Source organism: Quercus lobata, chromosome 3 (genome assembly GCF_001633185.2).
Source record: "Quercus lobata isolate SW786 chromosome 3, ValleyOak3.0 Primary Assembly, whole genome shotgun sequence".
Classification (NCBI taxonomy): domain Eukaryota; kingdom Viridiplantae; phylum Streptophyta; class Magnoliopsida; order Fagales; family Fagaceae; genus Quercus; species Quercus lobata.
Window position 1 is genome coordinate 21227500 of NC_044906.1, and position 18272 is coordinate 21245771.

General features: G+C 35.8%; 1 protein-coding gene across 1 annotated transcript; it reads left to right on the forward strand.

The window, feature by feature from the left end:
• Positions 1-10278: 10278 nt before the first annotated feature.
• Positions 10279-15975, forward strand: LOC115979604 (receptor-like protein 7). The gene is made up of 2 exons (XM_031101657.1): positions 10279-11172; positions 13670-15975. The coding sequence occupies exons 1-2, from the start codon at positions 10293-10295 to the stop codon at positions 15826-15828; spliced, it is 3039 nt and encodes a 1012-aa protein (XP_030957517.1). The 5' UTR covers positions 10279-10292; the 3' UTR covers positions 15829-15975.
• Positions 15976-18272: the final 2297 nt, after the last annotated feature.

Sequence of the window (18272 nt, forward strand, 5' to 3'; positions counted from 1 at the left end):
CAAAGGCTCCCAAAAGTGCACTCCACATGGCGATCCTTCTAGTGTAGTCGGCACTTCGAAGCACCACTCAAAGGGGGAGCTGGGTTAGAATGATGACCGTGTGTGCTTGAAAGTAATGAGGGAGCTTCTTTGTGGCGTGCAATACTGCTAGAATTGCTTTCTCCAATGGTAAGTATCGTACTTCGGCCTCATGCAGTGATTTACTCACATAGTATACTGGTCGCTATACCCCGTCGTCATCCCGTATCAGTACTAGGCTTACAGCATGAGGGGCTATGGCTATGTATGCGAACAGTACCTCGTCTGCCTCAGGGCTGGACATGATGGGTGGTCGCGACAAGTATTCCTTAAGTTGCTGGAAGGCCCGGACACAATCCTCCGACCATTCAAACCCTTTTCACTTATTTATCAAGAGGTAGAAAGGTCAACATCGATCTGCAGATCGTGATATGAACCGGTTTAATGCTGCGATCATACCAATGAGCTTCTGTACTTCTTTTGGATTCCGAGGAGCCTATAGGCTGTTAATCGCTTTGATTTGGTCGGGACTCACTTCTATTCCCCTGTGGGTTACCATATAACCTAAGAATTTCCCAGATCCGACCCCGAATGAACACTTGGAAGCATTGAGTCGCAACTTGTGCTCCCTTAAGATAGCAAAGATGATTTCAAGGTCTTCCACGTGCTCGGACACCATTTTACTTTTTACAACCATATCGTCTATGTAAACCTCAATAACTTTGCTTAGTTGTGGCTCGAACATCCTGGTCATCATCCTTTGGTAGGTTAACCCTGCATTCTTTAGTCCGAATGGCATCACCTTATAGTGATAGTTTCCGACGGGTGTCATGAACTCCGTCTTCTCCTGATCTTCTAATGCAAGGGGTATCTGATGATAGCCCTGGAAGGCGTCCAAGAAACTCATTCGAGGGTGGCCTACAATTGCATCCACCAATCGGTCGATTCGCGGTAAGGGGAATGGATCCTTCGGGCATGCCTTATTTAGGTCTGTGAAGTCTACGCAGACTCGCCACTTCCCCGTTTTCTTTTTTACCACCACCGTGTTTGCCAGCCATTCGGGGTAAAAGACCTCTTTAATAGCCCCTGCCCTTTTCAGTTTTGCCACTTCGTCTCTAACGGCACTAGCATGTTCCTTTGAGGGGCGTCGGGGTGGTTGCTTCTTTGGAATGGAAGATGAGTTAAAGTTCAGGTGGTGACAAATAAGGCTAGGATCAATCCCCGGGGCATCGTAAGCGTCCCATGCAAACACATCGACATTTCTTCTCAGAAATCCGACCTGTTCCTCTTTTTCTTGAGGAGGCAACTCGGAGCCGACCTAGAAAAATCTCTCCGGGTCATTGTCAACGACAAACTTTTCTAAACTTTCACACCTTATCTCCTCGACTGGCTTATTGGCTTGCCCCGCCGAGGTGGCTGGTTGTTATAAGTTCTCAAAGGCTAAGGACTCGGCATGGGACCGTCGTGAGATGGCGGCCACCATACACTGTCTGGCTATGGCCTGATCTCCACGAATCTCTTCTACTTGGCCTCTGGATGGGTATTTTACTTTTTGGTGAAGTGTTGAGGATATAGCTTCTAGGGCATGGATCCATGGCCTGGCTACTATCGCTGTGTAGGGTGAGTAGGCATCGACCACGATAAAGTTCACCTCCACCACCTCTGATCCAGTCTGTATGGGTAGTCTGATCTGCCCTTTCGGCATAACAATCTTCCCTTCGAAGCTGATAAGGGGAGAGTCATAAGCCGTTAAATCCTCCGGCCTCAGGTTTAGCCCTTTGTATAGATTAGGGTACATTACCTCTACTGCGCTTCCTGGGTCTACCAACACCCTTCTCACATCGAAGCCTCCGATTCTCAATGTAACCACTAAGGCATCGTCGTGAGGTTGCATAGTTCCCCTCTTATCCTCGTCTGAGAATCCTAGTATCAAAGAGCTTTCCTTTTTAGACCTTTTAGGTTCCCTCTACTTGTCCTCGGAGGGGAGCCGACCAACAGCCAGTACCCTGGAAGGAGATGGCCTAGTTCTTCCTGGTGTGGCAAGGATGACGTGTATTGTCCCGGTGGGGGGTCTTAACGACACATCCTTTCGAGGCTCTTGCATTGCCTGACCCGGATGACCGCTCGAGGGGTGCAAAAGCTGACGTAACTTCCCTTTTCGGACCAATTGATCTAGGTGATTCCATAGATTCCTGCAATCCTCAGTGGTATGCCCATGGTCCTGATGATAGTGGCAGTACAAGTTTTGGTTACGTTTTGAAGGATCTGCAGCCATCTTTACCGGCCATCTGAAGAAGGGTTCGTTCCTTACTTTCTCCAGCACTTGTTGTACTGGCTCTCTGAACACGGCATTCACCGTTTGCATGTTACTCTGTCCAGCCTGTCTCGAAAAATCTCTCCTCGGTTGGTTATGGTTATATCGTTCCGACCTGAAATCATTCGATTTGGGGGGAATGATCTTCTCCTTCCCCTTTCCTTGTAGCTGATCTTCTTCCACCCTTTTGTATTTGTCAATCCTATCCATCAACTGATGAACGTTGGCAACTGGTTTACCAGTGAGAGATTTCCATAAGCTATGCTCGGTGGGGAGACCGCTTTTGAACGTGCTGATAGCAACGTCATCATGGTTCTCATCTAACTCGTTGTACATCTCCCAATATCTATCCGAATATGCTTTCAGGGTCTTTCCCTTGTGCATGGATAAGGACAATAGCGAACTGAGGGGTCGAGGGACTCTGCTATTTGTAAAAAAGCGGGAGTAGAAAGCCTGAGTGAGCTGCTTGTATGAGCCTATGGAATTTGTCTTCAGGCTGTTGAACCATCTCATTGCCATTGGTCCCAAGTTGGACGGGAAGACTTTGCACATCAGGGCTTCATTTGCGAGTAGATAGCCATTTTCTGGTTAAACTGACTCACGTGCTCCACCGGGTCTGCTCGGCCGTTATAGATGGTGAACGCTGGTTGGTTAAAGTGTCGAGGCAACTTAGCCCCTTCAATTCTGTACATGAAGGGTGATCTTGAAATCTGGTCTAGTGCCCTATTCATAGCATCGTTTCCCGAACCCTTGCTGGATGGACTTTCATATTTTCGTACAGGGCGTGGTTCCCTCTCGTAAGAAAAGGTTTCACTTGGGGGGGTTCTCGACCTCCGTCGATAACTCGCGTCCTCCCCATTAGAGGACTCATCTGAGCTAGAGGGAGATCGCTTTCGCTGCACACGTCATAACTTCCTTTTCAAGTCATCTATCTCTCGCTGCATGGCCTGATGACTGTTTCGCCTTTGGGATACGTGACTACCTATCTGAGTGTGACTCTAGCTCGTCTGGGTAGTATGTATGCTTCCCTCACGATTCCCTCTGCCGCCTGGGTTGGCAGGATTATTTTGCCGCTGGGACTCAATGGGTTCCGTCTGTTGAGGGTTAGCTTGGTGAGGATTCTCCTAGTGTGGACCTAGTTCTGCCATGCTCGACCGTTGTGCTTACTGATACTTTAGTTCTTCCCACAGACGGCGCCAATTGTGGGGACATGATTTTAGTTGGCCCGATCTTGGATGGTCAGGTTTTGGCCCAAAAGGTTCCAACAATGAATTTTTGTAGAGTGTGGGCTGAAGAACTTGGTTCCAGTGGCTTAAACAGTTCGTTGCATGAGCTCAAGAGATATAGAAACAAGAATGAAGAAAGTGAATGTGAAAGGGGGAATTTTATTCATAGGCATGCATTCGTATAGTGAAATTTTGCTCCTCCGTTCCTTCTCTCCTTTTTTCCTCCGTCTCCTTCTCTTGGGGAACTCTTACATATTATATAGGCCCTCTTTTATCATCTGGGCCTTACACTTGTTGATCATCCAAACCCCTACTTGAGCACCTGTCCCATCAGACACCCTTATCAGTTCTTAGTGAGTTGCAGTGACCAAGGTAGCACTGTTCAAGGGTCTTCTCTTCATTAATGTGGCCAGGAGAGTAGCTGTGGTGCATTTAATGTGGTAATGACAGCCTTTGCTAGGATATTTTTGGACTCCTTTCTTTTTACGTGCTTGGAGGAAGGATTACAGTAGCTAGGATGTACCTTTGACCTCGATTTTGGAACGTCCGAGGAGGAATTACTCCTCGGACGTGTTCTCTTTGCTCCAATGGGCCGAAGCAAGGATTTTGGGTAGCGACGTCTCCTCGGACAAAATGGTCCTCGGACGGGCCCAGGGCCCAGCCAACCTATTATTCTGGGCCGGTCCCCACAATAATTAAAAATAATTTCATTGTATTAACAAAAATGAAAATTATGTCAAGAAGTTAAAACTATGTATATAAATTAATGACCAAACCATCTTTTTTTCTTTAATAACTAACATGGGAGAAGTCAATGATTCTAAAAAAAAAAAAAAAAAAGAGGAGAAATCAATCATTAGCAATTTACATATTCCCCTTGTAGACTGCAGAGATGGACTAAAGAAAATACCTAGAGTGAGAGTTCTTCATTGTTATAGAGAAGCCAACAAATGTATGGATGTCCTCGCTCGTAGAGGAGCCCTCCTTTCTCAAGATATTGTTGTTTTTTCTTTTCCCTCTTTTGATATATCACCACTGGTCAGTCTTGATGCATCAGAGGCAATGTAAGAGCGAGTTCGCTCCAATTGTATTTCTGCTTAGTTAATGATATTTCCCATTTTTACCTTAAAAAAGAGAGAGAGAGAGTTAAATTTAGCATAAAGAGATAATGGCAGAATTTTCAAAGGAAACTATTGAAAGTTTGAAACACTTATCTTTGAAATGTATATTTAATTTAAAGTTTTTAGCACCGCAAAATTATGATGGCTGATATTAACGTCTCTCTTACGATATTAATGCTCTTGCCATGTTCATTCCGAATGATTGTATTATTGAATTAATTTTTACAGGAAAGCTTATTTATTTGTTAATAATTGACGAATGTGTAAAATGTAGGTCTACCAACATTACAGTGCTGGAGGGTGTCTAGACTCTAGACTTCCATACAAAAAAGTGAGTCATCCAACTTTGGAAGAAAGACTAATAATTCTATGGTATTAGTGTTTTCTGATGTCAATGCACTCATAGTGGAGCCAATAATTTTTGCTTGGAGAGGCCCGATGTAAAACTATTTTATTAATTCGCAATTCAAGAAAAACTCAAACCAAGACATACTCTATACATACATACCTAAACGTCTTTGTTCATTATTATTATTATTTTTTAAAATTTGGGTTGGATTATAGATTAGCCCCGGTTAATTAATTAAATTATCTAAGTTGATTAATCATCCAAATTACATAAAAATATCGTGGAGGCACAATCAAATTACTAAACTAAATTAAGTACAGCAAAAAAAAAATTTAACTTGGCAATTTGATCATGATGGGGAAATTTTTGCAGACAAAAACCCCAACGGGAGAGTTTTAAAATACCAACCTATCGTAGAACCTACTAAACCTATACCAGTATAGGTTTCAATACCCAATTTGACTTGTTCTTGTAAAGACTTCTCCTTGCATGAATCCCAGTATGCAGTGACGAACCCATGATTTCAAGTTAGGGGGCTCGGAGTATAAACAAAAAACAATTCCAAATAGACATCAGTGGCAGCTTCAAGATTATTTTTTAGGGATTAATATGAAACATAAATTATACAAAATTTAAAACAAAAGAGAACTTGAATATATCGACATCACAAAAAAAAAAAAAAAACTGAAAAAGAAAAAAACCTGAAATACATAAATTTTTTTAATAATTGCTTTCTATAATGATTCATATTTTGAAATCATTGCATGATATCTTTATTATCAAACCTACTAGTTACATCTCTTTAAATGTATACAACCAAACAATTATTTATCTATTGATCTCCCATTTGATTAATTTATTTCAAATTTGTTAAGATCTAATGAGATTTTTCTAAAGTTTATAATTAGCAAATTTATACTTTTTTTGTTGTGCTTATTAATTTCTTTTTAAAATTTTAGATCAAATTGGTTAGTTTTTGGGTTATTTTTTGTGTTTAAAAGTTCAAAATATTGTTAAAAGAATCATATTCAAACTTATTTTAGCTAAGTTTAAAAAAATCAAGGATCAAGTGTTCAAATTTTTATTTTAAGGGGTAAAATAAAACTATTAAATATAATTATATATATATATATATATATAATGGCATGGAAATGTAGAGGGGCAAACATCACATTGGGGGAGTGGGGAAGACTTTGGCAAAAAGAAATTTTCATGGGAGTTTTCTATTTTATAAATGCCATTACACACTTTTTGTTTTAAAAAAAAAAAATTAAAATACATTTTTTGTTTTTAGGTCAAAAGTTGGAATTTTGGAGAACAAATTCGGTTGATGTGTTGGGGGGCTCTTTTAAAAATAGAGTGGGCTGTACTTTTTTCCTACTATAGAAGGTTTTAAAAATGTAGGGGCCCATAATGTGGCTTCGGCCCTGTACGCACTACAAATATAATATAGAGCCGGGCTCTTTTAAAAATGGAGTGGGCTGTACTTTTTTCCTACTATAGAAGGTTTTAAAAATGTAGGGGCCCATAATGTGGCTTCGGCCCTGTACGCACTACAAATATAATATAGAGCCAAGAAGTTGAAACCAAAGTTGACCCATTGTTGGGGTCTTCATTAGCACGTGTTGAGTTTGGATTGGCTTCACTTTCGGGGATAATCATTGAGTATTTTTATAGTACTATAAATGCATTTTCTTTCTCATATAACTGTAGGAGATTCTAAGTTTGATATTTGTTTTAAATCTTATTTAAAATGTTAAAAATCTCATATGTTAGACTTTTGATTATTAAGGCAAAGTTTAAGCTCATATATGATAAGGAGTGTTAAAATTAAGGTTAAGTGATTAAACTTATAATTTCCTAATAGGTCACCTTTTTGGGAAAATTGGCAATTTAAAAGGTTTAAGACGGGTTAAGTTTGTTACTCTTATCAAGACCTATTTTGTGGTGAAAGCTTGAAGCATTGTTTCATCAAGTTCACACAAAATTGTTGATTTAAGCATAAAAGAAGTAACAGCACAACAAACAAAGGCATCGAGCCTTAAAATATATGACAGAAGAGGGAAAATTTTAGAGCGATATGAGAGAGAGAGAGAGAGAGAGAGAGAGAGAGAGAGAGAGAGAGAGAGTTCTCCATATTTAATCAAGGATTCTTCTTTTAAAAAAAAAAAAAAACACTTGTTTTGGTATATGCTGTATTTGGCACAAAAATATTATGTTTTGTGAGACAATAGTAAATGAAGTGGTTTAAGGTTGGTGAAATTTGCATTAATATTCTCACCCACTTAGCTTTTATAGAGGTATCTAAGGATGTTTAAAATCCACAGGGGCTGCTTTTAATTGATGATTCTTTTGAGTTTTGTTAATTTGAACCTTTAGTTTCATGGGAAAATGAAATTGGTTTGGGAATAACTTTTAAGCTTGTTTTTTGCTTATTTTGCGCACTATTTGCGGGTCTCATGCAGGTCTCCAAGAAAGAAAGAAGCTTATTTCAACTTCCAGCTAGTTTATTTCTACCACTATTTCGGATCCCACTTAGCTTGTTTTTGGCCAAAAAGTCACTACTTTGCAAGTCTCACTCCTTGGGTTTTGCTTTTTTGCTATAGAAATTTCAGCAAAAATTTAGATAAGTTGTTTTTAAATGGACACCTATGTCTATTTAGCATTAGATTATAAGCTAGTTTATTTACTTTTAGCTTATATATATATATATATATATATATATATATATATATATTTTTTTTTTTTATAAAAAACTTCACTTTTAAACTTTTTTTTTTTTTTTTTTTTTTTTTAACTTTTTCAAAGTATAACTATACTTGAGCACGCTCCAGCAAAATACTTTCAATAAAAAACTAAATAAATTGTTACCATTAGTGGAAGCTTGAGTTTCATGGGGAATTCCTGGTTAACTTCTAATATAATTGAAGTTAATTTCCTAAATATTTTAACATACAATAAGTATTATACATAATTACTTATACATAAGACATAATATAATTCTTAAAAAATGTTTTAAAATGCACTACGCATCACACCATGAATCGACTAGTTGAAAACAAGGACAAAATTAAGACATATATGCCTTCAACCATGTTTGTCCAAATAATTCTAAGAGAAAATCCACTTGCAAATTGATTTTGAAAGAGGAAATTCTTCTCGCCTATGCCTAAAATATTTTGATACAAACATGAATTTGTTCAAAGTCTAGACTAGAGGTTCCTTTATTTTTAACTTTAGTTTATTTTCTTAAAATCCCAACAAAGAGTTTGTTACTATAAACATTTTGTTTTTAATAATTTGATTTACAATAAATGAAGAGAGAGGTTTGAATCTTACATAAATCCGTTGGAAATACTCGGAGATATTAGGTCCGTTTGGATACAACTTATTTTTGCTGAAAATTGAAAACTGAAAACACTGTAGCAAAATAATTTTTAAATGTGTGAAGAGTGTCGTGAGACCTATTTTTAATGAAAAAGTTATGAAAAGTGAAGTTTGTGGGTCCCATGAATATTGCACTGTTCACGGGAGAAAAGTTAACTACTATGGCTGGGAAAAAAAAAAGAGAGAAAACACACAAGGATGAAACGCAGACACCATTAGTTGACCTATACAAAACTCTTGGCTTTAGTATAAGTTATTTAATGTGCCTTTTCACTCCTTATGTTCACCATTAGAATACAAATCTTCTGTCACACTTTTTATATTCCACTTTTTTTTTAGAAGGATTATATTTCACTTTATACTTCATCGATCATGAATTAATATTATATTAAGTAATTTAATTCTCCTAGTGGAGATAAAATATAAACTAAAGTGCGATTAATAATAGAAATAAACCGTATGTGGATTGCATTAGTCTCTTAATGGAGGCATTATTCACATCAAAATGACAAAAAAGAAAGACTACAAGGATTCCATTGGATTGATAACCACCAAATGCGTTTGGTTGAATACTAGCGAAAATCAGATAATGCAAATCAAAGTTCGACACCTAGTTATCCCTAGTTTGGTTCGACTAGCTAATTATTTCAATTCTGAATCGATAGCATTGACATTGGAGACGATCGACTTGACTTTCTAGAGAACTTACCACTTTCCCATTTTCCACAATGCAAAAGATTGGGTTCACCATAGACCATTGTAATTGTTTGTTCAATACGCATGCACTTAGGTACAGGGGCGTAGCCAGGAATTTTTACTTGGGAGGGCCAAGGTAAAACTATCATTTTGATTTGCAATTCAACGAAAAACTCAAAGTACAGTAAATTTATAACACAAGATTATTGATAGAATTTTTTTGTCGGTGTAATTTTATAACACTCAAATATCAAAATACTAACAAGTTAATCGACCAATTGAGCATCTTAAGTCTTTTTTTCTTAAGTTTCTCCTATTCTTTTGAAAAACCATAAGTCCATAACATTCATAGAAATCAAATATAAGTATACAACAAAACTGCAGAAGAAGAAGAAAAAGAAGAAGTTGGTATTTCTCAATATTTGCTTAGCTTTAAATAAGAAAACTCTTTGTTAAGGAAGAGGGAGAAACTAATGAAAATGTGATTATGTGAGAGCATCCCATGGAAGAGTTAATGAAGAATAACTGAAGAGAGAGCACCAAGTGATGAGGAGAGTCTTTTCAGTGGTTTTTAAGTGAAAAGGGATATTGTAATAGTTTTGAGAAAGTGCAAAATTTAAGTACAATATCCTAAGTGTAATACATTAGGTTTGTCAATTAAATTCAAGCACATGTTTAACATGACCAATAAAATACAAATAATGTTATTATTTTTAAGGACAAATAAATTCAATACATATGATTTTAATTAGGTAATCTGATGTACTACCCCTCAGTTTTATCCCTTCACAAAAATTGAATAACTAAAAACTAAAAAAATATGGATGTGGTGTTTTAGAGAAGTATGAAAAAGACAAAAGGAGTTAATTTTTATGATTGCACAGTTGGGATTTGGGGTGGGAAGAATTTTATGAGTGCCGTGTTGGAGGGAGGGCCAATCTTTTAATCTTGTGGGGGGCCAACTCTTAACTCAAAATGATTCTAGCCTAGTTTTACCTATATAATTAGAGAGGTTTTAAAAAATTTTGGAGGGCCCAATGCATAAGGTGGCTCAGCCCCTGCTTGGGTATCCAATTTGCACAGATCAAGACTTCAATTCATTATTCATGTCTATATAAGCAATATAGTTTCACTCCCTTTCATACTTAAGAGTTCTTCATTGTTAAATATAATACATTATTATGGCGTCATTCTTGTGTTACTTGATGTCCACACGCTTGCTATTTTTAATTCCACTGTTGCATGCTATTGCCACTAACTGTTTTGCTTCTAGGCAGCCAGTACTCTGCCATGATGATGAGAGCTCTGCCTTGTTGCAATTCAAAAAAAGCTTTCACTGGAACCTGAATTCTTGCGTTGATCCTTCTGATTATCCACCTAAGAATATCTCATCTTGGAAAGTGGAAGGGGTAGACACAGATTGCTGCTCATGGGATGGTGTGGAGTGCAACGAGGAGACTGGTCATGTGATTGGCCTTGACCTCAGTAGCAGCTGTCTCTATGGTTCTATGCTCTCCAACAGCAGCCTCTTCAGCCTTGTTCATCTTCGAAGGCTTAATCTTGCTTATAACCACTTCAATTCCTCTCAGATCCCATCTGGTTTCAGCCGTCTTTCTCGGCTGACATATCTCAACCTCTCCAATTCATCTTTTTCAGGCCAAATTCCATCAAAATTTTCAGAGCTTTCCAAGTTAACATCCCTTGATCTGTCATTTAATTCTGAGCTACATCTCAGAAGTCTTCAAGGTTTAGTTCAAAACTTAACCGGCCTAAAAGATCTAGGTCTCAGGTACGTTCAGATATCATCTCCAGTGCCAGAAATCTTAGGGAATTTATCTTGTTTGAGGACACTTTATTTGACTGGTTGCGGATTGCATGGAAAATTCCCTCCCGGAATTTTCAAGCTACCGAATCTACAGGATCTTAGGGTGGTTTACAATCCAGATCTCATGGGCTATTTGCCCGAATTCTACTCAAGCAGCCCCCTTAAAATTTTGTCACTTTGGGGCACAAGTTTCTCGGGAAAACTACCAGATTCAATTGGAAACCTTAATTCCTTGAGGGTCCGTTTGGGAGTTTATAAAGGAATGGAATGGAATGGAATGGAATGGAATGATCATTAAAGGAATGGAATGGAATGGAATAGAATGGAATGGATTTAGTAGGGAAAGGAATGGAATGGAATGTGATTTAAAAATCTTGTTTGGATGTTATAAAATAAAGGAATGGAATGGAATGGAAAGTAAGTAACACCGTTTGGGAGTGACATTGGAATGGAATGGAATGGAATCATTTTATAATAACATTACTATTATACCCCTCATTTTAAAGAACATAAAAAATAATCAACGAAAATTTATAATTGCTTTGAAATGCTTAGTATTTAGTGGATGATGTGAAACTAATTAGCCACAATTGGGTTTGTGTTAGATTATTGAATTACAATATTGTTTTGTCAAGGTGAATAGATTGTATCACGCTAATCAATAATTTAACAGATGAAAATAATGGCATGAAAAACTAACAATAGTACAATTTCTTTATTTCAATTTGCAAATTTTTTTTAGGGGCTGCTAGTTTTAGATTGGATCTTTTTTGGCTGGTATGCTTTACAATGGATTTGATAATTTAATACATCTCCATCTCCCAATTTCATTAAGGAAAAAAAAAATTATTGTAGCTAAAAACAAGTTATGTATATTTCTATGTTGTAAAGCAATTCACGCATCACATATTTATTCTCAACAAAATAAATATTGTCTAACAATGCAAACAAATATCTTTAAAAAAAAAAAAACTCCGGTAATGAGTCATGCCAAAACAAAACAAAATAACATAATCCATTCCAAAACTAAGGTTGGCTAAAAAATCCCACACTTTTTTAATTTTTAGGCCTAGACATCAGTGTCAATAAAACACATTTGCGCTCATGATCTGGGCAACCAAAGAACATCATCTTTATATGTTGGATTTTCCATCAAAAATATGTAGGCCTCAGGCATAAAAAAATTTATATTAAAAATAATCTACTCCAACTTATTAAAGTTCTAAACTACTATTATTTTAATTAAAATACTTTTCATTTTATTTTCTTCTCATTTTAAAATTTTTTTACTCTTGTTTTTTTCTTAACCACACACCTATCCTTGTACACTAGCTTTAACATCTTAATAAGTTGTAAACAAATACATAAAATATATTATGTATATATTTTGTTTAGACAGAAAGGGAATTGACGTTGATAAATTATAACATAGATTGATGGATAGAAAATGGAACTATCTTGGTCTGATATTGGTTTTGTTATTTGCATTGCAAGAATTCTGTTGTGATTTCATGAATAAGTAGTGGGCAATAAATTTGTTTGAATTATTTTTGGCTAAAAATATATTCAATGAAATGCCTTGATTTGAATTTGGGCAGAGTCATGTTACTCAGTCCTAGGCTGAATCATTTTCATGTTCAGCATTAATAGTAAAAAAATAAATTTCTATGCTAACTCAATGTATGATTTTCTGCAACAGTGCATTACTTTCTAGTTTCTTCTCATTTAAATTTTTTTTTACTCTTGCTTTTTTCTTAACCACACACCTGTCTTTTGTCTAAACTTGTACACTAGCTTTTGTAGACATTTCCTCTTAACCATACACGTGGTGAAGTCTTGGAGCTATTAACTAATTGGATGGTTGACTTAAAACTGCAAGTGTACGTAACACACCACTTGCTTCATAAATAACAGAAGAATCAAAGAGGAAACAGAGTAAAAAGCAAATTTGAGTTCTCTAGCAGTTCTCAGTTTCAAATTCACAGCAGTTCTACAGCAGTTTTCCAGCAATTCTCACTTTCAAATTTCTAAATACAATTTTTTTTTAGCTGTACAGGTAACAACAATTTTCGTTTCTTTTCACTTTCAAGGTTTTTTCGTTTCTTTTCACTTTCAAGGTTTTTAGTTGTACAGAATGTAGTTTGTTTTGGTTTTTAGGTGTACAAAAACACTATATATCACTCTCATGAATCACTAGCAAATAGTTCATAAAAAAAAAATTAAAAAAAAAATTAAAAAAAATGAAAAATGAAAAAAAGACTAGCAAACAACCGAAAAGAAAAAGAAAAAGATAGACATACTTGGTTTGAACAATATCTGAAAATTGCAGCAGACAAAAAAAAAAAAAAAAAGACCAGCGGCAGCAGCTTCGCTTTGTAGAGGATGGACAATATTGTGCAAGAATTATAGCTTTATTTTTCTTACAGCTGAATGAGAAAAAAAAGGTTGATATTAAAGGGGTATTTTAGGGATTTTAACAAAAATTTCATTAAACCTAAATTCATTCTCTCCCATTCCTCCCAATTTTGAGGGGAACAAAAATTTGAGGTTTTGAGGGAAAAGGGAGGAATGAGCATTCCCTCCTAACTATTCCATTCCCTCCCACTTAAACTCCCAAACGAGGGAATGAACATTCCATTCCCTCCGTTAAAACTCCCAAACAAGAGGAGGGAAGAATATTATAAAAATATTCATTTTATTCCATTCCATTCCCTCCTCCCAAACGGAGCCTCAATGAACTATGGATTGGGGGTAGTAATTTCTCAGGTCACATTCCATCTTCACTGGGTAACCTTACTCGACTCACTTATTTGGATCTTTCTAATAACTCTTTTGTGGGCCAAATACCTTCCTCATTGTCAAACCTTATTTCCTTGAATTATTTAGACTTCTCTTATTGTCAATTATCAGGGTCAATTCCACCTTCATTTGGTAACCTTACACAACTTACAATTCTAGATCTCTACTATAGCTTTATTAGAAGCTCAAACCCTTCTTCCTTGTCCTGTCTTGGGAAGTTGAGCAAACTTACTTCTTTAATTCTTCAAGGAATCAATTTAACAATGGAGATTCCATCATCCTTTGCAAATCTAACCCAACTTACTTATTTGGACATGGGCAGTACTCAATTAATGGGTCGAATCCCTTCTTGGCTTGCCAACTTGACTCAGTTAACTACATTGCACCTTCCGTTTAATAAATTACAAGGCTCAATTCCAATCTCAATCTTTGAACTCAAGAAACTTGAAATACTCAACCTTTACTCCAACCACTTGAGTGGCACAGTGACTCTGGAAATGTTTACTAACCTCAAATTTTTAACCTCACTAGTTCTATCATTGAACAAAATATCATTCCTCACCAAGACAAGTACCAATGCAACACAAAATAAATTTGAGATTTTAGGATTGGGTTCATGCAACTTGAGACATTTCCCAAATTTCTTAAGCAAACAAGACCAGTTCCAAGGGCTAGACCTATCCTACAACAATATTCGAGGCCAAATACCCAAATGGGTATGGAACACAAGTAGAGAAACTTTGAAGCTTGTGAACTTTTCTCACAACTTTTTTACAGGCTTTGACCAACATTTTGAAAAATTTTCATGGCCTCAACTACAAATTTTGGACCTTCGGTCCAATAATTTACGAGCATTACCCCTAATTCCACCACCATCCACATTATATTATTTGGTTGCAGACAACATGCTCCAAGGAGAAGTTTCACCATTGATCTGCAAACTTAGTTCTCTTCATTCCCTTGATTTGTCCAACAACAATTTCAGGGGCACACTTCCACACTGTTTGAGCAATTTTAGCAACACTTTGAGCATATTGAATCTTCAAGGCAACAACTTTCATGGCATGATTCCTCAGCTATGTGCAAAGGGAAGTAGAATGAAGATGATTGACTTGAGCCAAAATCAATTTGAGGGGCTTATACCAAGATCATTATCAAATTGCAAAATGCTAGAGATTCTAAATCTTGGAAGCAATCAGCTCAATGATGTTTTCCCCTCTTGGTTGGGTACACTTTCTGAACTCAGGGTACTAATTCTTCGACGTAATGGACTTTATGGTATAGTGGGTAGTCCTACAACCATCTTTGCATTTCCCAAGTTGCACATTCTTGATCTTTCCTCAAATAAATTTACTGGTAAGTTGCCATTTGAATATTTCCAAAGTTGGAAGTATATGAAGAAAATTGATGCAGATAACTTCACATATATGCTGGAATTTACAAGTATTCTATCATGTGGTTTTGATGTGCCCCAATATTACCCTTACTCAATGACAATAATAAACAAAGGCAGGGAAATAATGTATTCAAAGATCATAGAAATCTTCGTAGCTATTGATCTTTCAAGCAATGAATTCAATGGAAAGATTTCAGAATTCATTGGGAATCTAAATGGCTTCCAATTGCTCAACCTTTCCAACAACAACCTCATTGGTCATATCCCACTGTCACTAGGAGACTTGACAACACTTGAGTCGCTTGACCTTTCTCAAAACAAGCTCTCGGGACGAATACCTTGGCAACTAACGCAACTCACTTTCCTTGGATCATTTAATGTCTCGCATAACCAACTCACAGGGCTTATACCTCATGGTAATCAATTTGATACATTTGAGAATAGTTCATTTGCTGAAAATTTAGGATTATGTGGAAATCCATTATCAAAGAAATGTGAAAATCATGAGCAAGTGCCTCTGCCCTCTTCAGGCATCAAAGAAGTTCAAGACTCTTGGTTTCACGTGGAATTTGATTGGAAAATAATCCTCCCGGGATATGTTAGTGGCCTTATAATCGGTGTGGTTGTTGGAAATGTTGTGACTGAGAAGAGGCAATGTTGGTTTGTAAGAACTCGAAGAAGGCAACCTAAAAGGTGAAGGCATTCATACGGGTTTGAATCTGTCATGAATTGCTTCAAAGAATTTGATCTCTGTATTTGCATGTGGTACTTTTGTTATTTTCTACCTTTCATTTTTCTTGAGTTTCCTTGTCCTCTTTTCTTGTGCATATAACTTTTTGTCTTTCACTTTTCATTGTCACTTTTTTTTTTTTGGTTGTTGTTGATGTTGTAAAGACGTTGTTATTACCGTATCTCTCACTCTCTTAAGAATATTTCTTTTTACCAATTAAAAAATCGTTTCCAAGCACAAAGATCTATTTAGAAACATTGATTAGGGTCATTTGCCTCAATTTTTTGTAAAATCCCGTGAGCCCCACACATTGTTAGAACTCACAAACTGCCAGTGTCTCAACAGTCAACACTTGAAATACGTGAGACCCTCTTGAGAAGAGATTGTAAGTTAGGTTTCCTCATAGGCTTTGTAAATGGGCCTGAAGGTGTAATTTTAATGGGTTAGTCCTCCCTAATCGCCTCTCCCTATATAAATCACAGCTCTTGTATGGATGAAATCAGGCCTTGGGTTGTGAAACGAAAAGGAAAAAAATAGGTTGCGAGATAATCTTACTTTGTATCTTTTAGGTTAATTCATTTAAGTGGTAATCATTGCTTATCCTTATTATGTCTTCTTTGGGTGGATTTCTTAGGGTGGTGAACTAATTAGAATGGAAAATTCTGGGCGGTTTTAGGCAAAATGTAATGGAATTAATAACAATGGTAAAATCAAGAAAAATTGGTATTTTAATCAAATGTAGTATAAAATAGATAATTTAATGTGGGATGTTTTGAAAATTAAATATACTAGTCGTAAACCCGCGCGATGCGCGGGAAATTTTGACGTTGTTTTTATTTATTTATTATTTATTGATAAGTGAAAGAAGAAATAAGTACATGGAACTTATAATTATTAGTCTAAAACTCAAAATTATATATTTATTTTTCTAATGGGGTATAATTGATGAGTAATGCTACAGCCACAAATTATTTTACAACATTTTTACAAAATATTGATGTGGTCAATCTCTTATTGGTTTTCATCTAGGCCCATCATTAATATCATTTTTTCATTTACCAATAATCACTTACCACATTAGTAATTTGTAAATTTTTTTTTATAAAATAGTTTGTATCTCTAGCATTATTCATAACTGATATAATGTAATATATATTTTGTAAGCTAAGAGATTAATAATTAATTGTTAACCTACATAACAAACAGTTTGCTTTTATAAACTCCATTTATAAACAGTTTACTTTTATAAAATGTAAACTTATTCAAGACAAAACTATTTATAAATGTCCATTTTTTTAACCTGAATTGTTCTAGGAAAGAGAAATGACACCATGGTCAAAGCAACATTTAGATGTGTACATTTGAACATGATTTAGTTTGCAATTTATCATACAGTCTATACTTTTGTAAAAAAAGTTATGTAAATTATCTAAATATCTAGATCATATGCATATGCTCATATGCTAAATCTGGTTTGACACCAACGTTTGTTTTTGTGATACCATGGAATAATGAAGAATTGCTTCATTATGCTGAGGTATTGATTGGAATATATACATGTGCAATACGGAAATGGCAACTCTTAGTGGGCTAATTTTCTCGAAAAATTTGTAACTATATGCCAAATTCCCATCTCATGGAGAAGTCAGAGGGGAAAAAAAATGAAACACTTCTGAGCAAAAAAATTTATACATTTTACTCATTGCTTATTGAAATTTAGTTACATGGACATTGATTGACTTTAAGAAAATCATGGTTCTTCCAAAGCAACTTTACTACTCTTGTTCTCTGAAGAATCATTTAGTAGCTTTGGAATCGCCTACCTCTTTAGGGTATTCGGCTTTCACCCAAAGCACAACATTTAAACCTGTGATCATAGAAAAAGAACCTAGTAACTTAGCAAGTTGAAGACAAACACTTCTTTTATTACATAAAGGGAAAATGGTTACATTGATTGTGAATAGAGAGTTGGACATTGTTGAGAAGAGGGGACCTCTTTGTGATGCACCAAGCCTAAACAAAAAAGTTAACTACAGATCCAATTCAACATCTATATGAAAATTTTTAAGTAATCAAAATGTGTACATTACAAAGAGTCATCGGAAAACATCCAAGTAAGAAGTATGGCCATGAAAAACTTATTCCTTACTTCACATCAAAATTCCTACAAAAAATATAAATAAAATAAACACCAAAAGAGTTATATGCACATACCATTTTTCTAAGTTATACCCGAGAGCAATGCAGTATTGACTGATTTGCTAACGCTAAAAAACATCCCTATTATCTTGGCAATACTTCTTGAGCTTCATATATTAACATTCTCCATTCTAATCAATTTAAAGAGTTTTTAAAACATTTAAAATGTTTATATAATTGAATATAAAGAGACACACAAAAGAAATATGCAT

Excerpts from the sequence above, each read along its gene's own strand:
- LOC115979604 (XM_031101657.1), top strand. The coding sequence starts at position 10,293 with ATGGCGTCATTCTTGTGTTACTTGATGTCCACACGCTTGCTATTTTTA. Across the intron at positions 11,173-13,669 it reads TGGAAACCTTAATTCCTTGA|ATGAACTATGGATTGGGGGT; the intron begins GGGTCCGTTTGG and ends AACGGAGCCTCA.